Source organism: Chamaea fasciata, unplaced genomic scaffold (genome assembly GCF_029207755.1).
Source record: "Chamaea fasciata isolate MVZ Bird 193981 ecotype frontalis unplaced genomic scaffold, bChaFas1.0.hap1 SCAF_2, whole genome shotgun sequence".
Classification (NCBI taxonomy): Eukaryota; Metazoa; Chordata; class Aves; order Passeriformes; family Sylviidae; genus Chamaea; species Chamaea fasciata.
Window position 1 is genome coordinate 76,648,863 of NW_027094087.1, and position 26,406 is coordinate 76,675,268.

Below are 26,406 nucleotides of genomic sequence, written 5' to 3' on the forward strand. Positions count from 1 at the left end.
CAATTGTGAACATCCAGTTAAAGACTTCTGAACAGATCAGGACAACATTATTTAAAAAAAAAACAACTCCCCTCCCCCCCAAAAAACCAACCAGTTATGCATGCTTATATCCACACTCACGTTGTTAATGGAACAGCAAAAGACACAGCTGCATGACAAGCACAACAAAAACTTACTCTGTAATCGTGAAGAAGTCCATGAGTTCAGATTTTGTAGCCTTGTTCCAATATGTAAACAATGCATCTAGGAAAATCAATAACAATTTAAAAGATAACAATTACTATTTGAAGTTTACCTTAAAGCTGATTATACAAATGTACATATCAATTCTCCAAATGAGTTTCTGCAATATGATGTTAATTAACAAACCCATAATATTCCCATCCAATTTCATATTTTACATAGTAATAACTGCAGAGCCTGTAGTGCCTACAGCCCTGTAACAATGTAAGACTTCAGAATATCTCAGACTGTTAGTCCTATAATCTGCTTCTTTACAGATTGGTCACAACATTTTATTTTTAATTAAAATTTATTATTTTTTCTTTGATCACAGACAGGGATGATTCCAAGATGCATGATCCTAACAAACAAGTAAGATGTGCCATTCATGCCATATTTCTATACCTCTATAACCTTCTCCAGGATAACATGACTCTTTCAAAAATTCAATGGATCATTTCACAAACATCCCAGGAGAATGAAGAAGCACTAACACCTCCATATTCCAGAAATGGAAATATATACAACAAACAAATCATTCAGTTCCTTGTAATACAGAAAGTTCTGCAGAATGGAGGAATGAACTAGCCCAAGACACTTCTCCAGAACAATGAATAATTCTTCACCTCTGTTTTCCAAACCAAACTGTACAATTGCACACAAATATTCACTTTCTCAAAAAGTCCTGTAGTTGACCTCACACTTTGAATAAATAATGAGTACTTAATGCTTACAAGCTTTCAGTCAGGGTTTGAGTGATCACACATATTTGTAAAACACAGCAATCATAGTACCTACACCTAAAATATTCTGCTGATTTTGAAAAGTTATTGAAATAACAGGCACAAATCCAGCAAATTACTTTGAATTTATAAAAAGCAGAAGGAATTACCTACCATCAGACATGCTTCTCAAAATATGAAGGAAACACATGAGCAGACTTTTGATCTCTGCTTGGTCAAGTTTGTCATATCGAACAACAGAACTTCCTAAAGTGCTGCTCTGTTGGTTCTGAAAAGCAAACAGATGTATATTGGCTGAAGAGTTCTTAACCTGATAACAAAATAAATTGTTTTCAATTGCTTTAATAATTCCTGCAACAGAAAAAGGATCTCAGAATGAACACAAAAATGTTTCATGTAGGGACAGGTCACTAAAACACACGATACACACACCAAATTAAGCCTCTTTGCTTTGCTTGTTTTTAATTCCTTCTAGGTATATTTTTTTCCCCTAAGAGTAAAAGGAAAAGTCACCTAAGAGTGATTATTAAACAAATTAATTATACCTAGGTACTCACACAGTAGAAATAAAGCCTGCCCCTTCTGCTTAGTTTGAATACTTGAAAACCAAATGCTACTGTTAGGTAATACATATATGCTCTTCTGCCTTTCAAGAGACTTTATGTTGAACTGTAGACAGGACTGCCTCTACAAAATTCATTCCATTTAAAGATGTAAGAACCTCAAGAAAAAACATACATGAAAGGCAATAATATGTATTCTGGAAGACTAATACTAAGTAACTTACTCTTGCCCTCACCCAACATACAAAAAAAAAAAACCAACCAAAAGCAAAACCCTCTCCCTGTTTCATTTTTTAATGTAATTCCTACACTTGTGGAAAGTTTATCAGCAACACACAGTTTCATCATCTGTGCAAAAAGAAAAATGCTCTATAATTGGTCTTTCAAATCATATACCACCAAACAAAATGAAAAAATAAAAATGGTAAAAATATATAAATTGAACTTTGGGCAAAGACTTGTAAAAGAATAATTTACACACAGTCAATTGGTACAAAATCCTCAGTCAGAAGCTTTTATAGATACACTGTATAAACTTTTGTTTAGATTATAATTATGCCCTTCAAAGTGCCTAATTCTCACATCCAATATGCCACTTACGCAAATTGAAAATGAACCAGACATTTAATAAGTTTTCAGTAAAGTCAACAGTCTGGTATAATTGATCTGTACAACTCTCACTATAAAAAAAATTTACAAATACAAAGGTAGACTCAAGGGAGAAAAGCACTTGGTTTTGCAAACAAAGCAAGAAGTGACATTAGAACAACCCTTCCTGGAATACTCCTAACTGAAAGCAGGAGACATATTAACCATGAAGAAACACTCCACAGCAATCACAGCCATTGACTGCTGAGCCCTTTTTATGCATTTTGTTGCATTAAAGAATTCCTCTCCTAAAACAATCTGTGTAAATCTGATACCAGTAAATGTGTAAATCACATACTAGTCATGGAATGGATGCACAGTGAAACTGAACGTGAGATTATGATGAATACTAGAAGTTACTGTGATTTAGGAGAAGGTGGACACCTCTATAAGCCTGATAACTGCAGATTCTAAAGACCTCATGTGAAATATCTCTGGTGAACAAGGAGGTGCTAATCTACAGCTTTTTGGATACTGTAACAGAGCAGGCAATCAATGAGTGACAGAGCAGAAACAGAATTTCTGTTTCCTACACTTTCAGAAACTGCCCAGAGCACTAGATAATAGTCCCACTAAGACTGTTGAACATATACATGGATAAAATAGGACTACAGCTACTCAGAAGCTTAGTTTAAAGTCATGTCAATAACCTATAAAGTATGCACAAATTAAAATAGAAAGTGATATCCTTCCAGTCTATTCTGATTCCACAGCATAATGCTACAGATTATTCTGAAAGAAAATTAGAACAAAAATATGGCTCTTCACTATAATGATATCAAGCAGTGAGCAAAAACTTGGAGATATCATGCACTGAACAACTGATCTACTAGAAAGAAAGTTCAGAAAGCAACAAATAAGAAGCCAGGATCAAGTCTTATTTGGGGAAAATATTAACAGCATGCAAAACATAAATCCTGTGTTACCTAAACTGGCAGACCAGAGTAGAATTTTCAAAGGATGTTGACTCCTTTGAAAATCCCTTTACTCAGTGGAAACACTACACATTAGTAGTTAACAACATGACAACTAAGTAATAGATGACAGCATTGCCATTTAGCAACAGTGTATATCAAAATATTTCTTTATTACCTTGGTCATTATCAAAGAAGAACTTTCAGGTCTGTCAAAGACTCCAAGACTCAAATTCTGCAGTTATTTAAACTGATTGGATTTTTAATACTTAAACTAGATCACGTGCATGTACTCCAGTTTGACATTTGAACATATTTTACATGGTCAAATTGCATATACTGAGTTTAAGATTCAACTGTTGCAAAGAAGCGGCAAAACTACTGACCACACACTTCACTCAGAAGCTTAACTATACCAAGCACAAAAACCAGATACTTCTTGTAACTGAAGAGAGAAAGTAGTATGCAAAATTTTCTCTGGCAAAGCTGGGATTGTCAGAAGTGAAAAATCCATAGTAACACGGTTTTTCTTTGGAGGGTGAGAATTTTCTTCCTCTTCTCCGTTTGGGCGCAAAGCATGAGCAGAGTGCCTTCTGAGAAGCTTCTCTCTCTGCCACACGAAGGCATGTCAGGGCCAAGGGGAAAAAGTTAACATGTTGTGACTTGCACAACCAGAGCTAAGAAAATGAAACGTGATCAGTATTGACACAAACTCTAGAAAGACAGAACTGAATACCTCATAGCTACTGCAGCCAGAGCTCCTAATTTGTAACAGCTTTAAAGTGAACTGGTCTAGAAAAGTCAGAACTAAGACAAGAGAAATCACCCAGAGAAAGCACAACAACTGTCCTTTTCAACATTCTAAAAATGCTAAGTATATTGAGCATAGAAAGGGATGGAGTGATGGTCTCCACAAAATCAAAGAAGCTGTTCTAACTAGAATTCAATCCTCTCCAAAATTCAATACACTTCATCTAGTGCCTTTCTCTAGCAAAGGAAACAACAGCTTGCTTTTGTCTCTGCACTGAAAATCTGTTTGCATTTTTTGTGAAACAGCTCAGTAAATGCAACGTAAAAGGAGTTCACAAGATAATTATTTCCACAAAAGATTTATATAAAATACTGCTTTGAAGTTATTCTAGAAAGCCCATTCACAATGGAGATCAGAGAAGTGAACTTCTATGAGACTTAAGATGAAATTTTAGAAACACACTTTTAGGGTTTATCTTGGTTTGGTTTTGGTTTTTTTTATTTACCTTGTCAAGAGAATTGCTCTTGTCACTGTGTCTTTCTGGGAGACTGTTTCCCGAGTCTGTGCTTATAAGAGAGCCTCTTGAGTCAGCATTCCTCACACTATTAATATTTGGAGTTGATGTGGTATATGGGGAAGCTAAAAAAAAAAAATAAAACCACAACCACAAACAACATAAAAATCTCAAACAATACATACAAGTCACTCCATAGTTCAGTCAGACTTTTAAAATCACCATATATTTCTTAAGAAGGCAAATAATTAATTCCATTTAGTTATTTTTAATGAAGACAAACTTATTCTAGAATTTCAACAAATTATATATGTTAGCACATATACAAAGACTTATGTACAACTATGTAGATACATGCATAAAAAAACATCTGTAACAGTACATACACATTTCCATGAAGAAGAATGTCTATTTAATAATAAAAAGCCCTTTCCTATTTTTTATATCTTAACTATCACCTTTGATAGGGAAAAAAAAAGCAGCCTGCTCCAGAAAACAGCTTTAGTTTCACATAGAAGAGCAAACGCCAAAAGATCCCAAAAGACAGATTTCATGCACAGACTGAAAAAATAAAACAGTTCCTCTTTAATTATTTTATTTTATTTTTTTTATAGTGCTTACCAATGCCAGAGATAACACCAAACAGATCTTTAGGAAGATTGTTATCCAATGTGTTTCCTGACTTTTGTGGTGTTACTAACTGACTTGCAGTCGGCAAAATCTGCGCATCATCCTTTGTGCTCTGTTTGGAAAAGAGAGGAAATCGTGATTATTTTCCTATATTACGGACTTAGTGAATTTGACACATCTTCTAGAGAAATATTTGTTAAGTATTTCTTCTTTGAATTTTAAATTCTATTAAATATGCTCAAAAGAATGGAGGTGGTTCACATATTTGCACAAGCTTGGGATTCCCTAGAACTTAAGATACCTCAGGAAACATTGAAGAAATGAGTATTCAATTGAATTTCAAACATTATAAAACAGATACGTAAAAAAGACTCACATTGCTTTTATTTCAAACACCCAAATATTTATCTTGCTGGAAGAGTTTGTGAGATTTTTTTTCTTAATACTAAATGGAACACAAGAAGATAACGACAAACGTAAAATACACGAATATTTAAATCATAGATTAAATAACTGTGGGCAACCATATCAATATACACCCTTCACAAATTACATTTTAATTAATTCTCCTGTAGCCCTCTTCTACTATAGCTCTTCCAAAATCAGACACCTTTAGGGTTAAGTTCTTCTCTAATTTCTAGAAAATTACAGTCTTTTTGTGGTCCATTTGTTTCAGTGTTGGACTGCATTGAAAAATTGCAGAATTCTGAAGCTTATGAAGCTCCTTTCCCAGGAGTATGCAGTGTTTCATATACATGTTACCAATAAATTATGATATAAACAATTCAGAATACCAAACAGGAATTGTCACTCACATTGCTGGAAGGGTTAACCGGAAATGGAGATACATCTTTCACATTGATCCGCTGAACATTTTCTATAAGCAGACCAAAGAGTGGCAAATACATAGTGGCTATTCTTGCTTGATGGCCCTAAATAAGGTTTAACAGGTCATTAAAAAATTACAGTTTTAATTTTTAATCACTGACTAGTTTTAATCTATTCACTTCGAAATCACAAAAAGAAAGCACTTAATAAATATTTGCCAAGCCAGATCTCACATTCATAAATTCATCAATAGCAAAAGCAGTGATCAACAATGTATTTCATTCTAATTTACAGAAGATCAGCACATTTTATTTACTGTCTCAATATAATGAAGAAAAACTACAAAATTAATTTCATTTCAGCTAAGACTAACCAAGTAAAGTAATATTATGTTAGCTCGATGAATTAATGATACTTTTCATTGCAATTTTTTTGGCTTCTCCCCAGCACTGCTGATGTTAAAAAGAGTCAGAAAATTAAAAATCGCTCAAAATTTACCACCATGACTTGTAGTTTTTCTTATACCCATTTCATAAATAATAGATGATGGAAGGACAGCTGCAATATATTAAGAGCTAATATTTAATGAAATGAAGAGCTTAAGACACACTTGTAAAAATATGATTACTTTAAGCACAGCAGTTAGAGTGCACTGTGCTAAAAAGCAAACCCACATATAATTATATTAAAAGGTGCTTTGTCATTTCATTTGGTAAAAAGATGGAATGTGCAGATTCATTTTGATACAATTTTCCCTACAGTCTGAACAGAAACAATTTTGCTGAAAATTTACAAGGGTTTACTCCTATGAAAGAAAAAACTTTCTGTACATGTGTACACCTAATATTTAATATTTTGTACTACTAGCATAGCAATAGACTTACCCTGGTAGCATATCTATCATCAAAAGAATGTTTTATCATCAAATTCTTGAGCACACTAATGGCAATCTGCCGCACATCTCTGAACTCTTGTAAGGCATTGCCCACTTCCCTTAGAAGCAGTCCAACCAAGAAGTGATTTTTACAGAATTCATCGGTTAATGAATAGTCCAGCTGAAGGTCTGGAAGTAAAATACAAACTTCACATAGGAATGGTTACATTTAAATCAATTTATCAATCAACTTAAGGCTGAAGTAAAACACAGCACATCAGACACAGCAAACTGCTCCCTCTTCAAAGTACTTTTCATGTAATAAAAGAATCCAATTCATTTATGTATTGAATTTTTGACATCTTAAGAGAAACTTCAGCTTGAACGGCTCTAATAAACTGAATTTATCAGAATGTATATATGTTTACAATGTCAGCTGAGGTGTCCAAGAGTTTCTCATGTTCACTGTCATTGCACAATCAAAAACCAGATGCTAATCTCAAAGCACTTTCATTTCCCAAAGAACTCTCTCAGTAAGGGAATCCCTTAAGCCAGAAAGAAGGATATCTGAGACAGCACAGCCATTATACAGACATTTCACAGGCGTTCTTGTAACTCACTTTAAGAGCCAGCCACATCACCTGAGATATCTTTTGCTCAACACAGCAAAACACAGCCAGAAACACTTCTCATAAAGGTCTTCTTTCCTGGCTGAACTCCTAGTTCCCAGGGAGCATTTTATACTCCTCTTTATTGTGCAATCGGAAACACTGTCTTCTCTGGTTTTGCTCATTTTTAAGGTTCCCTAAGCCAGCAACTCATAGTCTCTTTTCTATGACAATATTTATGCAGCGTTATTTTCCAAGACACTCCTGAAGGCTGAAAAAGCCAAAGATAGAAAGAAGTTCTAAGCAGCTGTTCAGCTCGTGGTCTCAAATCTTGCTTCATCTTGCTCTACCTTGATGCAAGTGTTAATTAGCAATACCCAACTTTACTAACTAGCAGACTCTACTGAATAAATATTCCAGAAAAAGAAGCCTATTCTACAAAAATATGTTAGGCAGGCTTACTTGTTCCTTGTGAAAGCACCTTCCTTGCCTCTGTTTAGTGATCTCTGCTGTATTCAGTGCCTGGAAGAAATTAATGTGTCTCCACAGCCACAGAAGCAATAGCTAACATATTACTTGTTTTGGCACAAGACTGGATGTACAAGAAACCCAGCTGGGCTACAGAGGACTTTCACAACTGAGCTCTACACAGAACAACAACAAAAAAAAGGAACCACGAAGTGGAAGCGAGAGCAAGCTACAAAAGAGGAATATAGAAGTATTCAGGGAGAGTGCCAGGAAAGCCAAAGCTCAGCTACAGCTGAAACTGGTAATGGACATGAACAACAAGAAGAAGAGTTTTTACCACTACATTAGCATTAAACCCTTGAATATGGAAAACTTGGGATATTTCCTAAATGGAGACTGTGATTTAGAAGACGGGCTCGGGTAAGGCTGAAGTGCTCCATAACCTCGTTACTTTATCCTTTGCTGACATGATTCCAGGCCTTAACAGTCCAGGGACTATCCTCAAGTGGATAAGGACCAGGTCAGGGATCTTCTGAGAGACCTCCAAAGATGCAGAGATGCAAATCCACACCACCAGATGAGATGCTAAGAGAGTTAACGGATACCACTGGAAGATAGCTCACTATCCCCCTTGTTAAGCTATGGTGAAGTAATTTTTCAGCAAGTGAAGGAGAAGAGCATGACTGGGAATGGCCAAAACAAATTTACCCAGGATAAATAATGTTTTAAGACTGGTCTGTTTTGAGGGAAGAATAGCAGATGTTGACATGGTGATTGTATTCAAGCTGGGACACTTCAGTCTAGGTGAAGAGACACCCAAATGTGAAAAAAATGTGGGATCACTGGAATCAAAAGCTGGAGGTTAATGGTTTGTACCCCACTTGGAGACACCCGCAGGAGTTTCCCAAGGACTATCCTACTTAATACTGCTCCATCAACAACCTGAAAAGAGAGATAGAGTACACCCTCATGAAGCTTGTGGACAGGTACAGTCCATTTGCTCAAAGGGCAGAGCCACATTTCAGAAGAATGTAGATTCTACAGAAATGGCAATCAAATTCCATAAGGAATAATGCAAAATTCTGCACCTGGGATGGACAAACTTCCTGCAATGGCACCAGCTGTGGAAGGACTAGCACTTCTAGAGAAAGGAAGGCCTAACATGATCAAAGCAGAAAATTGGGCTACAGACTTCTTCAAGTCCCTTTAAACCTGAATGAATGTACAAAAAAAAGTTGATCATGTCTTTCTTCGGAAAGATTACTCCGCTACCTAAGCACTTCCTTTAACTTTCAATGGAAGGATTGGAACTTTAGACTTCCATTCAACAATTTCAAGCTTTCCATCATCTCACAGACCTGAGTTACACAGTGTACACATCTAATAATAAAAAAGCTGACATACAAGAAATATCCCATACACTACTTGGGAAGAATTTACCTTGGTATCTCTGAACTCTGCCTTTTCCAAATGGCATTGGTAGATTCAAAGGTATATAGTGCTCATGATTACAGACTACACGAAGAAATTCAAATTTGAATTCAAAAAGAGCCTGCAAAAAAGGAAGTATAAATTAAAGAACTGATGCAGTGATTGGATATAAACCTGTCAAAGTTCCACATGTCAGCACAAAATAAATCCAGAATAACTCATACATAACAAATGGTCCTATTTACTATTCCCGTTGTCCAAAGTTTACAACCCTATTATGTATTGATGTAAGAAAAGTTTGGACACACAGAAGAAATTGTTTGGGCATCTTATACATGCTTTACCCACTCCAGTAAGTGTAGCTTAAGATACTCCATATCAACTCTTCCAACTTCAGACTTCTTGCAGTCATGCTTAAAAATCTGCTTAGTGGTGGACCCCCACATCCTACTACTTCTGTGATTCATACACTCTACGGTGGCAAAATTGCACCTGAAGATGGGAATCAGTGGGAAATAGGAAACAGTGGTTTGATGGAAAAAAAATGCTCTAGGCACAGAGCAGGGACTTCTAATGTAACAGAGAAAAGGTCTGATGACTTAATGCAGGACTTTATCCCCATGCATCAAGAAGAGAAAACAGTTAAAAATAGCTTGTTTAAAAACACTGAGTACCTTTGGATCTCCTGGGGTAAAGCAGCTGATGTAGTTATTGATTTGCTTGAAAACAAAGCCTCTATCCATAAAAGTGAAACACCTCTGGGGAGAACAAGTAAAACCAAGACAGAATTGATTTACTACTGTCTCTGCATTCAGTAATTATATTTTCTGTATTTAAGGAGTTTATTTTCCAAAAACATTATAGACATTTCAGTTTGAATATAAAAAAAACAATAAGCAAACAAAATATATGTGTACATGTATGAATACCCAATTTTTTCCTTAAAAGTGTTGATCTTAAGTCACAATTAAAAAGCAGTTTAAAAAGAACTCTATCTTGACAGAAATGAAAATGTCATGCCACTAGAAGTTTTATCTACCATTTCAGTTCCCATCCTTTTTTCTCCCTTGTAGATATTATTGGTTGAAAAATGAAAGACACTGAAAGTCTTTCCACATAAAATGCATGCAAATAAACCAGTACTGAAAACCTTTGCAGGATTTGAAGGCAACCCAAATGATATTTTTAAAGGGAAAAAAAAAAAAGAAAAATCAAAATATATTTTGAATAAAATATAAATTCATTTCTTAAATTACCAAATTTTTGAATGGATGTCATCTTGATTACAGAAGATGCAAATTATACTTCAATGCATTTTAGCATGGATATAAAATTATATTTAAGAGGCTTTATGCATATTCAGCTTTATATAAGTTGGTTTTAAGATTCCATAAAATCCATACAGAAGCAATATTATTGAAAGAATAACCACAGAGTCCAAATCTCTTGTGTACCTACTTTTATAAAGGCAGCCAGGCTATGGTTTGCATTTTTTGAGGCCTCTGGATTGTCTCTGTACTTCTGAGTGATGTGTGGCATTAGCATATTAACAACTGTTTCCACTGCATGATGAAAGGAGGCGGAAAATCTCTGGTTTCTCAACAGCTAGAAATTAATTCAGATGCAATATTAAATATGGTTTATAACATTAGAATATATCAGAAAATTTACTTTAGATAACATATAGATAACCTGACAGGGAGAGAGGAAACAGCTTTTGAACTTTCTCATTTTCTAGACTGAAGGGGGAGAAGGATCATTTGTTTAAAATAAAATATTCTAACGTGCACTGAAACTCAAGCAAGGCAGCCTTTAATGACATAAATCACACATATAAAAGCTTCTAAGTATAATGTATTAATATTTTTATATACTGCAATAAACACCACAAGCTTAAGAGGAAATCTTTTAATTTTATCCATCATCCTCTCCAAAGCAGACACCAGCTGATTCACATATACTAAATACATTATCAGACAGTCTTTTCTGTCTTGAAAAAAACTCCTTTTTTTTGCTGTTCTGCAACTATTTTGGTAATAACAGCTTTCACCATTGAGGAAATTGTAATCCATGCTTCTTTCTTTCTCTTATTCCTCAGCGACTTCAAAATCTCAGCTCTTCAGGCATCAAAATCTTACTCTCTGTGTTTTCAAGTTTCCACAATCAGAACTCCTTTCTCATACTGTTGGGTAGTTTGCCAATAAGCTTAAAAGATTTCCTTTTCATTCATAATTTCTTTCTTTCCACTCACCACCTATATTATCTTTGTCAATGAATTTGTACACTCTGACAAATATTGGGCAGTAAGTGCTCTTCAGCTTCTTGGCACTGCAGAGTCTCTTTTATTTCTCTACATCTTATAACCTTTACTAAAGATTCTGTCTTTCGTGTGAAGAGACTTAATGACATGTGGTGTGAGGCTGATGACATTGACAAAAATTGTTTCAGTTATACGGTCATTATGTCTTTTCTTTTTGAAAACTGAAATCAAAGCATACATGTGGTTAAGTACTTTTATTTAAATAGTTTTTTGAACTGCACTAAATCCAACATTCCTAGACAGAAAAAGTCATTGTCAAAGCCCCACATAAATCAATGGTTACATAATTTGCTTCCTTTGTGTTTGAATTGTGGCCCAAAATCTCCAGCTCTGGTTTTAAAAAAATTAAGAAATAGACATTAAGGCTGAAAAAGATCCCTTTATAAATATAAACAGTTCTCATGCATGAAATAAAAAAAAAAAACCTAAATATTGTGTTGGTGAGTATGCCAGTGTCCTACAATGCCATTGTAGCTCAGTCTTTGTTGGACAGTAATTAAACGTAATTCTTGCCATAGAAATAATTTTGCTGCACATAGAAATGCCTCTTTTTGTCAGTTATCACAAGCAGGAAATTTCTGAGTGCATATTGCATTTATTACATTATCTAGTAAGAGAGAAAAAAATCCAGCTAAATAATTTATATTTAAGGGGCTTGTAAATCAAGAAGCAATGTTCAGGAGTGACAATACTTTCAAACTGTATTAAGTTCTGCTTCTCTCTCTTTCACATTAAAGAGAAGGTGACAATGAGGTTAGTTGAACTGGGACTCAAACTCTACTGATCATACCACACAGTATTAAGTGTAGAACTATAAAGCTTTTTTTCCTGATCATTGTACAATTATTTTTTCCCTCGTGTACTTCAGACTTCCAGTTATATTCTAAATGCACAGTGAAAATAGTGACAACAATATCACAACAACCTGATACATTACTCAGCTGAGACTATGTTGTATACTTGGAACTTTCAAGATTTGTTTCAATCCGAAAGTAAATAAACTAAAAAGTTGTCACCAATGCAAAAAACACCACCTACAGGCTAAGCTTGTGGAAAAATGCATTTCTGACGTTTTAGCATTCTCCTTTCAGTGTAGGAGAGAACGCAAAATTAAATATTGATACCTCTTATTACATACAGAAGACTGTAAATTTCATGACTCACTGTTCTCAGGGTCATTTAATATCACATCTACAGTACTGCTCACGAAAAACCCCACATTTTTTTGGATAGTGCTTACATCAAATCCACAGTGTTATCTACTACTTCCAACTTCTTCATACCACAAGAATTACGAATTCCTAATTGAGAGTCTGATGATTTACACAGACTGCTCTACTATATGGATTTTAAGAGTTCCTATTCTTTTATATTGATGCTGAATCCAGCCCTGTAGTTTTTTCTAATATTTCAACTGATTTCTCCTGCTGCTTCTTTCTCTCCCTTTCTTTCTAATATGCAATAAGAAATGCGACTGGAGAAAGAAGAGACCATATAGATCTTCCCGTGAATATTTTTTTTGCAAAAGTTGACATACCTTCACTTTAGAGTTTTCTATCAAATGTTGAGCCATCGACTTTATCAGAACTTCAAAGAAAAACCATGAATACTGTAGAGAAAAGAAAACATTCAGTAAGATTGCCACATGCATACAACAACTATTTCAATACACTTAGTTCCTGTTCTTCAGTTATGACTAGATAAGAACACATAGTTATAAATACATATTTAAACACAGTTCAACACATACCTTAAGCAGCTTGTTACTTGTAAGAAAGTCAGCAGATGGCTTTAGAATTGTTGTCATTGACTTTGTCAACTCTTCATGTACTGTCTTATATTCAGAAGCAACATAGGGTTCTGCTTTATACGCATACTAGGGGAGTAAAAACAGAATTAAATATGAAACTATGGCATAATACTAAATAGATGCAACTGAATTTAAATATACTCTTTCTTAGGGAAATAAAAAAAAGGAAAAATTCAATTTACTTTTACCTACCTTTACATAAGATCTCAGGTAGCTATCCAAGCCTTCTTCATGACACTGAGCAACAATATGGATAATAACCCTAAACAGAAGTCAGACAAAAAGTAAACCTATAAAGAGAACTATGATTGCAACAGCAAAAATGCTCCTCAGTTAAAGATTTATGTGATAACCCAGTCATCATATAGACTCTATGAACCACTTAAAATTCTTTACCTTGTCACATTGACTGCAACCTCCTCTTGAGTTGCTCTGGTGAGAACTCTGAACAACTGGTTTAGAACAGTTGGCAGGAAAGCTATCATCACATGGCCTTCCATAGCATGAAGGCTCTAAAACAGAGTAGCAATACTGTCATTCCTGTGAATCAACAGCATTTAAATCAAAAAACCTGAAACCATAAAATTTATTACAAGTCTTTTTCCAAAAATACAAGCTGCTTGCACCACTTGGTGTTTATCACTGAAAATTTGACATAGAAAGCAATATTGAGGTTACTTTCCAATATAAATATTTAGTAAATGTTTGCTACAGGAAAGTAAATTAGGGATACAAGTTAGGAGTTATTAACAGCATTTTAGAAGTGCTTTTTGTACTTTTCCATTGAAATGCACTCCAGGTAATGACTCAGTGAAAAGTCTGTCCACGCACCCAACAGCACACTGAGTCTGACATTGGGATATTTTGGTGTTTCATCCACCAACGTAGACATTTAGCAAACAGAAGTTCCACAAAAACATGCAGATTTCTTACCTGTGCTAAGTGCAATACTAATTATACTAGTTACTGCGAAACAAAAAACTAGCAACTATGTTAAAACACAGGATGAACTAAAATCCCTAACAACTTAATGGAAATTGGAGACAGTGAATTATTAAAGACAATTTCTTCCTGATATGCCTTTGCATTCCATCACACTTAAAAGATCCTATGAATGTAATCCATTAATCCCTAACAGAAAAGGCAGTGTATGAAATTTATCCTATGAAATATTATGCCACAAAATTCCCTGGAATGAAAGGGAATTTGACAAAAAGAATGTATTTGATGAACATGCATGCAGACAACAAATGTCAAACATTTCCATTCAGTGTTGTCTTGTCTCTGACTGTTTGCCTGCACATCCACACTATTCAAGACATAAAATGGTCTTTCTTCCTATGTGATCTGTGTCAGAAAAAACTGAAATGGAAACCACGCACTCAATTGATCTAATCCTCAAAGAGAACTGAAGAAATGACAATGACGATCTTCTAAGCAAAATTTTAGAAAAACAGTTTAATTTGATTATTTTGTCAAACTAAACCATTAGTGTTTTGAAATTACCACACATAAGCCTGACCAATACTGTCTCATTAGTTTTTTGTGGTTTCCTCTTCCACTGCAATTGTAAATTTATTTAAGGCAGAAAGTATCTTCGGGGGTTTTTTCCACAGCATATTCCATTAATACGAGTCATAGTCACAGTACTAATTCTCACACTGAAAAATGACACCTATAAAATGTCTGAAGCTCCAAGGTTTTGCAAAAGTATAAATGAATTATATAATCTGTTATTCACTGCCATTTTATACCTTAAGATATTTTACAAGATCAGTTCCTAGTGCACGAGCTCCGGACTCTGTTTTCTGACAGTACTGAAAAAAATTATGCAAGTGCTGGTCCTGTCAAAGACATAAAGAACAACAAATTAAACAATATCTAACATGAATATTTATAATCCGTTAAAAATATTTATATGTATAAATGCATATCTTTGTCCATAGATTCAATTTTCAAAAATAATAGTTGAAGAGCACTATTCTGAAGACTTATTAAGGCTTATTTTTTTAAATGAAATTTTGAGTGTTTTTTGAATACCCATTATACAAAATGCCACCTACATTTGCTTCCTATTGACATGCAGAAAATAGCATACTTAATTATCCCAACCAATCATAATATGTCTTCCATGAAAAGGTCTAAGAGGACTCATTGCTTCGCAGACATGTCAGTAAACAGCTTTTAGACAACTATGACCTCTCATCTAACTGGAAAATTCAGACAGGAATGGATGACAAGAGAAAAAAGGCTCATGTTTTGAATAGCTTCCATTTAAGATCTTCTTTTTTTCACATCTGATATAAAAGAAAGAGACCATGAGAAAAGCCCAAGAGACAAAAAAGAGAGGAGCGTACTGAGTTTAAGAATCTTCCCATATATTGTATATGCATACTATAAACATGCATCATTCCTAAAAAGTTCTCTAATTAAATTTGTTTTATAACTCACCTGTGTATACACAGTTGACACCAGATGAGTGGATATTTTTAACAGCTGTTTGCCTCCATCTACCCACTTAATTTCAGGACCAGAATGCTGCACACACACATGAGGGGGAAAAGTAAAATAATGTAGCAGTATATTAAAGTAAAACAGTTAACAGTACCATTAACAACACTTCTTTTAAAAAGAAAAAAACAGGTTGAAGAAATGCAGTGTGCAATGAATAAAGTTATAAAAAAAGCAAAATTATGCAGGCAATATTTCCAAAAGCATTTATGAAGCTTAAAATGTTTTTTACAAGTCCCACAGTATTTTCCTTGATGGCTAACAAAATTGATTCCCTGCGAGTCACAGATTTCATGTTTCCCTAACACCACTGCAAAGAAACTTCTGACTAGAGAGAAATATTTACTGGTTTTCTCAGAAAAATAACTCAAGGATTTCCACAGATACTCACAAAGTTTAAAACTTAACATAGGTCACTGATAGGTAGCAGCCAGTCCTTCTTTCTCATCCCATTTCCAAAGAACTGAGAATGAGAATGCTCACCCTGACAGCCAGTTAAAGAAAGATTTTATTGCTAAATCTACACCTAGTCATATTGGTCCTGACCTTCTACCCATGGGCATGAGCAGAGACAAACAGCAGAGGCATAAAGAATACACCTACAACGTGAGAAGATGAAAGATGTGAAAGAGACGATGGCTGGAAAGCTTACAGCAGAGTTTAAAAAAGACCAGGTGGTAGAAGAGGAGGAGAGCAGCACCTCTTGCTGTTGATTTTAGGTCTCTTCCTCCAAAATTAGTCAATTTTGTCTCTGCATTTCAATCTCTTTGTCAAATTCCCTATCACATTTTTGGTTTGTATCCTCCTTGGTATGATTTGTATTACTTCAATTATGCAAGCTTTCTGCTTTGAAAAATACAACCATAAATTTTACTTGTGAAGTATAGAGATCACAAAAATCAAGATGTGAGAATAAGACTTGTTCAGGAATAAAGGACTTACTGAAAGGAGACAGCATGAAATGCTAAAAGAAATTTAGTAAAGGACTTCAGATTATTTGCATACCTTCATAAACTCAAAATAATTTTATATGTTTAAAAATTACTGTAACTTCTAGTTAATTATTACTATAGAAAATGAAACTTAAGCATTTCTTAATTATATCAGCTAAATAATAACAGAAGTAAGTATGTAACAACTTAACTTTCTGACTTTCACAAGAATTTGATTCAACCTGCCCTAATACATTTTTTTTGTCTCCCATGTCTCTTTGGGTTTGTTTCCTTTAAGTCAGACATCTGACTTTAGCTAAGCATTCCATTTCAACTATAAAAGAAAATAAATTCTACAACAAAATTACTTTGATCTTATCAGCAGACTGGGGAATTACAACCAAACCTTCTCTCCACAATGTTTGGGTTCTTTTTTAAGATTAGAGCTGCTTTCTACAACGTACCTTTCCAATACCCACTTCTTGATAACTAAGATAGCCGGATGGAAGATTTGCTGACACTGGGATTTGTTGTTCATTGGTGACCACTCTTCCATCTTTTATCAAAGGAAGCCAAGAATACCCAACTACAGAACATAAAAGGCAAGTAATTTTAAATATTATTAAACTTCACACACACCCTTACAACAAAAGTCTTACCAAATAATTCTGGCATGTAATTCATAAAACAGAAAATGTTATTGGTAAAGGCCAAATGATTTGAACTCAAACAACCACAAAGCATTGAAAGCACTAAGTAATTGCTGCTGATTATCAAAAACACTATACGTTTGATGGACACTCTAAACCAAAATTTGAAACATTTAAATTAGAAGAAATATTTTATTAAATCTTTCAGTCAGTACTATGTCATTAGAAAGCAATATATATACATATATGGATCACAAAAATTATGCGTTAGCAGATAGGCATACTTCAAAAAATTTCCCTAGTAATTACTGAAAGCAAAGCATTAGTAAGTAAAGGGGTACAAACCTTGTGTTTCAACAACATCTTTCTTCTTTGTACTCCCTTTGCTTGAATTATCACAACTGACATGGTAGAAGGTGAACAACAAATGGTGCTTTTCATGTAACTGAGTGGGCAATTCTATTTTAATCTGAAAGGCAAAGAAATCTCTGTAGAAGTTTTCAGCTAGAGCACTGACATATGTCACTGGTTCTACATTTTAAAAGCAATTCTGGGCTGTATGTTATTTGAAGCTAGACCACAAATCAAACACACAAAACTTAAAAAAATTCCTTAGAAAGAGGACCTGATTTAACTGAGAACTTTGCAATCCTCTAATATCTTCTTATATTTTGAAACTTACATAGTACTGGACCTGGTACAAGTTTCCTCAGAAAGGCAGCTTACCTCATCGTAAAACTCTGGATTTTGATGGTGATGCAGAACAGCAGCAAATGCACTTCTAGTAAACACTGGTCCACCAGGCCTACCATAGATACACTACAAATAAAGAAAAGGAAAAAAGAACAAAAAGACCCTGTGATCCATTTTTCCTCTCAGCATAGAATGTCTCACCCAGAATTTAAAATATTTTAACCTGTGTTTGACTTTGTTTCTTTACATGATGTTTAGTCTGCCTGCTGTGCAGTAGAGCTGACACAGCGATTTCACTTCAGGATGTCTCTACATTTCTCTACTTCTGTTCTTCCAGGTACCTTTTATACACTGTGATAACTCATAAAAAGGAACTTGGCTCTGCAGCTGATATAAATCTTTAATGTTTTAACTTACTGAGGAGTAAGTATAAGCTACCCTTGTTTGCAACAAGTTTATTCCTGGAATTTTAGTAAAAAAAATATTAAAGACATGAAATGCTCTAAGGACTCTTAAGAAATCTCTTTTATCAGAAACAAGCAAGCCATCCAGAAGTTACTCTCAAGCCACCATCCCAAACTAGATCAATTAATCCAGTACTAGTGTTACTTAGTTAACTGCTCATTATTTACTTCTGTCAGCCACAAAAATGAAAAGACTGACCTTCAAAGGCAAAGAATCCTCTTCATCAGAATCCTTGAACTCAACGCACACTGCAATATTTCTAGCCTAAAGCAGCAGTTAAAAACATAAACCAAATCAATTAATCTTTAGGATCATCACAGAAACAAATATGTAAACAATCTTAACTAAATCTAAGAAAGAAGGTGGTACAGGTTTCTTCTACTCACCTTTGCAAAAGACTTCTGACTGTCATATTTTAAGTGCTTTGGATAAACATAAAGATGATTGTTGTAGATGGTGAAAGGCTGAGTGCATTTTGGTATACAGGGAACAAACTCCTCTATTTCAAATGCTGTGAGTGTCTTGGTACTGTTTTCAAACTGTTTCATGGGAATGTATGATGAGTTAACGTAATCTGAAAATACATTGAAAAAAACAAATAAAGAACTGAAGAGGAAAAAGCCTGAATGTCCATTTAACAGTGTTTGTTAATACTCACTTGGAAAATCTGGTGACACATTGTCAATTGTAACATCCAAATTTCCTAAAATAACAGGAAGTTTGGCCATCTTTTCAGGTCTGTAGGAAGGAAAGAAAAAAAAAAAACCCACCTCAAAGTCAGGCTAAACGCAAATCAGATGCCAGAAAAAAAGATAATAGGAAACAGAGGCAAAAGTAATATCCTGAAATAGGAGTATGAGAGGAAAGGTGGTTTGAGGGTGCATGACTGATCTGGTCTTGCTTTTTGCCTAGATACACAGTTTTCCCTTCTTTTAAATTCTGAGGGAAAAAAAAAAAAAAGACTTGACACACAATATGTCAAAGGTCACAGAAAAGCTTGACTTTTTCTTTATTTAAATCAAAATGAAACACTTTGTCAAAGGCAACTTTTGCCATGTAGCAACCCACTATCATTTGCATCAAAGAGGGAACCTTGAAGTTTTAAATCTCAGTGGACAGTGATAAGCATTCATGGTAGTAGGATAAACCTGGGGAAGAGAAATCAGCAAGTTTCTATCTCCTCCTTTTTCTAGACTAACAGTTCACCCTGCAAAACCCACCCACTACAGACGTTATCATGTAGCTATTTCAGAAACATGAAGTACAAGTATTTTCCATGCCAAAACCATGCAGAACCCTTTAACAGTAAAGACAGTCAGCAGCATGATTTTTTAAAATTATTTCACAGCGAGTGGATGCAAAGTTTTCCCAAAAAGGAATCCCATGGTGTGAAGCAAACTTCTGGTTGAAGGCAGGATTCTAATTCCAATAGATTTGCCTTAGACATTAGAACCACTTTCTTACTGTAATTCCAGTGAAATACTGTACATGGTTCCACAAACAGGATGCTGAAATAACCAAAAGCACTCCCTTAACTCACAAATAGTGTGGCAGGTTAATTTACTGTTTGTTTCAATTCCAGTAACATCATTTATGGCAAGGAGTATCAGTATACAGAGCAATTTCACTGCTGTGTCAAGCTCAACAAAACCTTCAGCCACTTGCTAAAAGTGAGCTAAAATATCTTTTATAAACCTCATCTCCTTATCAGATTTGCTAAGCAAGAAGAAAGAAACTATAGCCCATGCCTTTTGTGCTTAGTGATTGTTCAAGTTAACAGCACTTCTGCAATTAACTCCTTGCTCTATTATTTTACATCCTATTCAGTAAGGGGTTTAACGACTTCATGAACATGGCCATCTGTCAGTTATATACTCATAAGCCTTGCACACAAACTGATGAAGTCTTTAAGAATACTTTGTAAAAAAAAAGATAATCAATGTTCAGTTATTTAGGTATCCTGAGACACACACATTCCCAAGGAAGATGGACTGGAGACTCGCTTGAATCCCTTTCCCTGAGAGCCAGCACCTCCTGTCCAAGGTCAAGGAACAGATGATTTATGCTCATACTTGTTTTCCTTTGAGAAACAGAAGAGCATATTGTGCAAACATAACTCTTAGCACAGAGAAACTTCAGGATATGATGCTGACTGCATGCTACCTGTTGATTATACTTCAGTCCAGTTTGTAGCCCCCAAACAGTGTAAAATAAAGATCTGTAACTTATTTGAAGGCCTTAATTATATTTATACAGATTCTATATTTGATGTGAAAGACATGTATATATACATACATCAAAATATTAGATGTTGCAGTTCAAGACTATAACAAAATATGGTGTGGCCTAGGGCTGGAGTGAGGGGTTTTAGGTTGGTTTGTTTCTGGTTCTTCAAGTGGGAAAATCAGACTTACTTCCTGAAATCTGCTAACAATTTCAGCATGTCTTCATTTGAGAGTTTATTACTGTCTTGTCTGAAGAGAGCAGAAAATCTTGCATTTTTGTCCAGGGTTCCCGAGGCATCTTTAAACAATGTCCTGAAAGTAAAAATCTTGCTTTCAGCTGAGTTTATGAAAGTGTTGAAATTCCTTTCAGGAAAACTTTTTCTAAAAATCAGAATATACTGCACCATCCTTCACTAATATTAATTAAGCATTGAATATTTCTGTCATTGTAGGTGAGTTTAACATATAAATAGCTCAGTCTAACAAATAAGTGTGAACCATTTCATCCTTAATAACAAACAATATTGACAACAGAAAACAGCTGGCAATATCAACAGCTTGAAAAATAATGTAATGAATGTTCAAAACTTTTTTCCTACTACAGAGTTGAAGGGCAAGTTTGTTGGAAATCTTTGATTAATTGAAAGAAAAAAAAAGCAATAATTCAAATAGCCCATTAAGTTTTACAAGAAGGGAGATGCAAAAAACCATGTTAGAGAAAAGTTAGGAAAAAAATACAGATTGACAAGATTTGTCCTCACCTAGCTGCCCAGGCAAAAGGCATTCTATATTGACCTAATCTCTGGCATGCCTGCTTAGCATTCTTCAAAACTTTCTGTGCAACCTACAAAGGACATAAGAAATAGCCATATTTGAAAAGCTACATTTTTCTGAACCATTAGTACACAAGAAAAAACCCATATATTGACACTGATATGAATTAGAAAATCTTCTTTAGAGGGTTATAGATTAATCCTAAGTATGTGAGGGGAAAGACAATTAATAATGCCTCTTAACTATTCACTTCAGGTTAAGTACAACTGGCTGATTTCACAGCATTTTGTGGGTGAAAACAGACCCATCTACACTTCTGATAAGAAATATTTTATTAAGCATGAGAAATATTATTGTAGACAGAATACAGATGGAAAGCTAGAGCAAAATCAAACTGTTTTTAAAAATAGAACTCCAACTCCAAAAAAAACCCCCAACATTTCCCCTCTCACTTGCTCCCCCACCTATATCCAGTGCTCATGCTATGTACCAGAACACATTCCTGCAGAGTAAGTGGTACAATACCCTGCAAGACTTGTACTACAAATACACACAGACTGTGGGGAAGAGCTGTGCGAAGATCACATGGACAACCCTCTGTATGGACATTGCAACACTGCTCTCATAAAAAGTTTAAATTCTTCATTTTGTTAACATTTAAATAAACAAAAAAGCTCCACTATCCAGAACCAGCACATACAACAATCAGAGTCAGAAACCCACTGCTTTGAGATGTTCAACACTGAGCTGAACCACTTGGCCTTCTCTTTTCCAGAAATCAGCTTTTCCCATGTGTCCACACAGAGCAAAACTCTTTGCCAGATGTAAAACCACCTACAGAGTGAAACTTCCTGAATATTATCCCTGATCTGTGCTGTTGATATTATAAAGAGCTGATTCTGTTCGTGTGTTTGAGAGAACTCTTCATTACCCTTTCCTGTAAAAAGGGGGAAATGGCATTCAGAAGCACAAAACCTTGGTAAACAATGATCATTAGATCACTGTATTCAACATTTAAGGGAAGAAAAAGTGATTTTTAAAAAATTTTTTTGGCTATAGAATTTGCTGCTTCCATTTTCCCTCTTTCTTGTACAGAGTAGTAATTTGGCAGGGAACTGGAGCTCTCTCCCTACACTAGACCCACATGGAGGCCTATATAGCTGGTACTGTTCTATTTTATTTCAGATTAATACAGTGTAGTCCTTGAGAACAAGAACAGAAGAAAAATTCCAACTAAGTGTTTATTTGTATCAAATTATAAGTGACTGACTGCCAGAGAGCATAAGCTAATACAACCATGAGCATTCCTATTGTCTACTTCCATCATACAGGGCAACTACAAGTTCAGAACTCAGCATCAAATGTGGGAACACCTGGGCTTACTTAACCTCCCCACACGGCTCAGGCCCAAGGACACCAAAATCACCTACACTCAGTTCAGGTTTATTTTAACTCAGTAACAGTCAACATCAAAACCAGACTCCTAAAATACAAAGCTGCTTGTTTTCCAACAATAGCTGGGGGAAAAAAAAAACCTCACACATTCCAGGAAAAACAAATCAGTAGGGTGATCTATATTAAGACCAAGTGAAAAATACATAGTTTTTTTTTTATATGCAGCATAGATAGCATCAAATTCGCAAAAAAGAACACTGCTGCCCTGCAGAGACTGAAAGTTAACTTCTTCTTGTTAGCTGAAAACAGGCAGAACGTCAACAGTGGCTGGCAATTCTTACAAAAACATTTGTCTCTTGTATGCTGGTCTGGCTATTTAAGCACAACTGTAAAACAAAAAAAATGGAACCTCTGCTTCTCTACTGACAAACGAGAAGTAGCAACTAACAAAACTTTTTGCAGATATGCTTCAGAGAACATCAAAAAATTATGCCATCCTTGATTCCTGGAAACTTAAGATGTTCCAGTGGATTATTTCCAGAAGTCTTTTGGGGTTCTATCAAATCTGCAAAGCATTTTATACATAAAACCAGAAGCTTAATGATCTCAACAGTTCTGGACGAAAAAACCAGCAAGGGTGCAGATAAATTTACAGCAAACTATTGTCACCAAAAAGTGAGAGGAAGAAAATGTCAACTATGTTACACTAAGTAAGATGCATTAACTAAGAGAGACATGCAGTTATGATCTATATATAGTATTTCACTGTTCAACAATTTTCAGCTCAACTTTCACACCAAAGTCCAATATTCTCTTGTCAAAACAGTTTACACTAAAGACATTCTAAAAATTACATTGTCACAATTACAAAAAGTGAAATAAATATTTCCAATAAAATGTTCCTTTATCTATAATGTACTAATAGTTTCTAGAAATAACTACAACTTACTAAATCAAATTATCCAGTTACATGAATTTACTATAAAACAACAAAGATTTTGATTTATAGTTATTAATTTGAAATCAATCTGGTTTTCCTCAGCATTTTTTTCATGCCATAGAAGAAAAATAACATACCTTTGATGAATCTGAACTTTTCATATATGGTTCAGCACAATGTGTAATACTTCCCTGTAATACCTTTTCTATTCTAGCCACAAGGAAAATGTCAGTATGAGGACATGTGACTGAGAATATTCCCTAGAAATAAAACAAGAGATAAATACAGAAGGAAAACGCACATTTCACATTACATAATAGAAAGCCAATGAAATCATGTAGGAAACTTGTATCCAAAATCCTACTAATTCTTCAGGTTCCTAGTTCTTACCTGCTTTGGATATTGCAAGACAGTTTCATGAATGTCCTGAATTCTGTGTAAGCTATCACCGCTGCCATTCATCATCTGTTGAGATGCACTGGACAGCATTTGCCTTACTGACGCGTGGTTCAAGTCAACATGGAAATCTGCTGAAATCTTCCTGTTGTTTTTAATATCAAATAGTGACAGTGTGACAAAAAAAGGCTCTACCTAAACATTAAAAAAAAAAAAAAATCAGGCGTCAGTGCTGGCATCTAGATCATATTAAAAATGTGTATTGAAAAAAGATAAATAACATTTTCATGAATGCATATCATCATCACCCAAGATACTACAGTCAACATTTAAAAGACAGTAAAAGAAAAATTTCTCTCTCCACCACCCAACAAAACTATTAGCAGTAAAGTTACTTTTTTGTAGGATTTAGGCCTTCATTTTGATTTAAAGAGTAAAAATCCCCATAATATAAATTTCTCAATCACAGCAAGGAATCCCTGCCATTAAGGATAGTGACACCCAAACATTAGGACATTCATTTCTGAATTAACAGAAAGTAATTAGATTAATTATTTACATTTGTTGTTGGTCCTTCTTCATTTTCTGCAACACAGCTTTGCAAATTAAAAGATAAATCATTGCACCTTACAAGAATTTTTTTTCCAGACTTCTCCTCAAATGGCTTCACTTCTGGTTCAATACTAGAAAAGTCAAGTTTCTTTAAAAAGAGAAAAGAAAAATTTAAGTAAGTCTGCTTTCATCTCGAAAGGATCAACATAAAATACCCCTGCTTCCTTGTAAGAAGTCTAACCTGTGCATCTGGATCCAAGGCAAAAAGTTTAACTCTGCTTTCAGTTTTCAGCTTGATTTCTGCTTCTCTGGTACTCTGTTCAAAATAAGAAAAAAAGTCTTGATATCACACTATTGAAGTGGGCTTCAATTTCACGCCTTTTTGTGTGATGTTCAAAGCTCCACACATTTTTGATTCATGCATTAATTTCTCCCTTACTGAGCTTTGTACTTCCTTAGTTTACATTGATCAAACATGACTAAGCACAAAGTGAGAGCTTCTTCTAATGCTTTTCTCCGGCTCTAGAAGTATAAAACCTTACATCAGCAACATATAACCTTCCAAGCTCACGGGAAGTACACTTCAGTGTAATTTATATAACTGCCTCCTTAAACAATAACTTTCATAATCCTATTTTATTTAAATGAAAACACATCGTATGACTGCAGGTTAAAGCTCAGAGCTATCCTGAGACCGTAAGATTGCTCAGGAAACAACAGATCATCTAAATTAAGAAACACCATCATAGCTCGCTTTCTTTATTCTTTTTCTTGGTTGCTTTTTTTTTTTTTAACTTTTCTTGAGCTCTCTTGCCAAAGAAGTGGTTTTCCTGTGGGTAGTTGGAGAAAACCCAAAAAACTTGCAAAAGATAAACCCCTCACATTTAAAAGTTACTTTGCAGAGTTCACTGTACGCTGCCTGGGATTTGTCGATACCCACCTATTAACAGTAAAACAAAAGTGAAGTGGAAAAAAATAGAGTGTGAAAACTGATGGTATACATAGGTTACCTTTGCTTGAAAAAGGTATTACTTAAAGAGCATTCTGTGATTTTTAAAGTCACAGGACATGACAAATGAACAGATGCATGTACCAAAATTACCCATGCAGGAGAAATGCCATTCTTAAATTAGCAGCTGGCTAAACAAGGATGCAAAATATTACATTACAGGCAGGTGTTTCTTTTTGGATCAGCCTGTATGGGTTAAAAGAAGTTACAAACCCAAAATGCTCATCACTGACCATCAGCAGGAAGCGATCTACTGTCTACATCTGCTTTGCTGGAAACTGAAGCAACTTCTACTATGTTTCAAGAGAAAGAAAAAACAAAGCAAAATAAAAGAACAATCTCTAAGAGCTTATAACCCTATTTTTAGGTGGATAACAGGAATTTTAGAAAGAATTTGGCTTAAAGGATGTATTACAGAAGAAAAACTTCTGAGCTGCTGTTTTGAAAATAAATGCTCCAATGGTTTTCATTTACTTTACTTCGTTGACTTTAACACAAAAAGAAGAAAAGAGGAGAGTTGCTGTGAAAGAGACGACCCAG

At 34.8% G+C, this 26,406-nt stretch overlaps 1 protein-coding gene across 6 annotated transcripts in view; it reads right to left on the reverse strand.

Moving 5' to 3' along the window:
• The window catches only part of DOCK9 (dedicator of cytokinesis 9), a 113,877-nt gene that overhangs the window by 26,120 nt on the left and 61,351 nt on the right, over positions 1-26,406 (reverse strand). For 5 of the 6 annotated variants that reach the window (XM_066176390.1, XM_066176392.1, XM_066176391.1 and 2 more), the window contains exons 10-36: positions 25,099-25,173; positions 24,865-25,005; positions 24,300-24,500; positions 24,047-24,169; positions 21,562-21,644; positions 20,990-21,112; positions 19,234-19,313; positions 18,962-19,149; positions 18,774-18,839; positions 18,144-18,236; positions 17,763-17,886; positions 17,232-17,353; positions 15,776-15,862; positions 15,079-15,168; positions 13,721-13,836; positions 13,517-13,586; positions 13,265-13,390; positions 13,052-13,123; positions 10,653-10,799; positions 9,869-9,952; positions 9,204-9,315; positions 6,698-6,876; positions 5,801-5,917; positions 4,977-5,097; positions 4,347-4,480; positions 1,119-1,233; positions 177-243 (exon numbers count right to left, since the gene is read on the reverse strand). In XM_066176390.1, coding sequence (XP_066032487.1) covers positions 177-243; positions 1,119-1,233; positions 4,347-4,480; positions 4,977-5,097; positions 5,801-5,917; positions 6,698-6,876; positions 9,204-9,315; positions 9,869-9,952; positions 10,653-10,799; positions 13,052-13,123; positions 13,265-13,390; positions 13,517-13,586; positions 13,721-13,836; positions 15,079-15,168; positions 15,776-15,862; positions 17,232-17,353; positions 17,763-17,886; positions 18,144-18,236; positions 18,774-18,839; positions 18,962-19,149; positions 19,234-19,313; positions 20,990-21,112; positions 21,562-21,644; positions 24,047-24,169; positions 24,300-24,500; positions 24,865-25,005; positions 25,099-25,173 — 3,056 coding nt within the window. Of the gene's footprint in view, positions 1-176; positions 244-1,118; positions 1,234-3,526; positions 3,701-3,826; positions 3,866-4,346; positions 4,481-4,976; positions 5,098-5,800; positions 5,918-6,697; positions 6,877-9,203; positions 9,316-9,868; positions 9,953-10,652; positions 10,800-13,051; positions 13,124-13,264; positions 13,391-13,516; positions 13,587-13,720; positions 13,837-15,078; positions 15,169-15,775; positions 15,863-17,231; positions 17,354-17,762; positions 17,887-18,143; positions 18,237-18,773; positions 18,840-18,961; positions 19,150-19,233; positions 19,314-20,989; positions 21,113-21,561; positions 21,645-24,046; positions 24,170-24,299; positions 24,501-24,864; positions 25,006-25,098; positions 25,174-26,406 lie in introns of all 6 variants that reach the window. The other variant, XM_066176394.1, reaches the window with a different exon arrangement.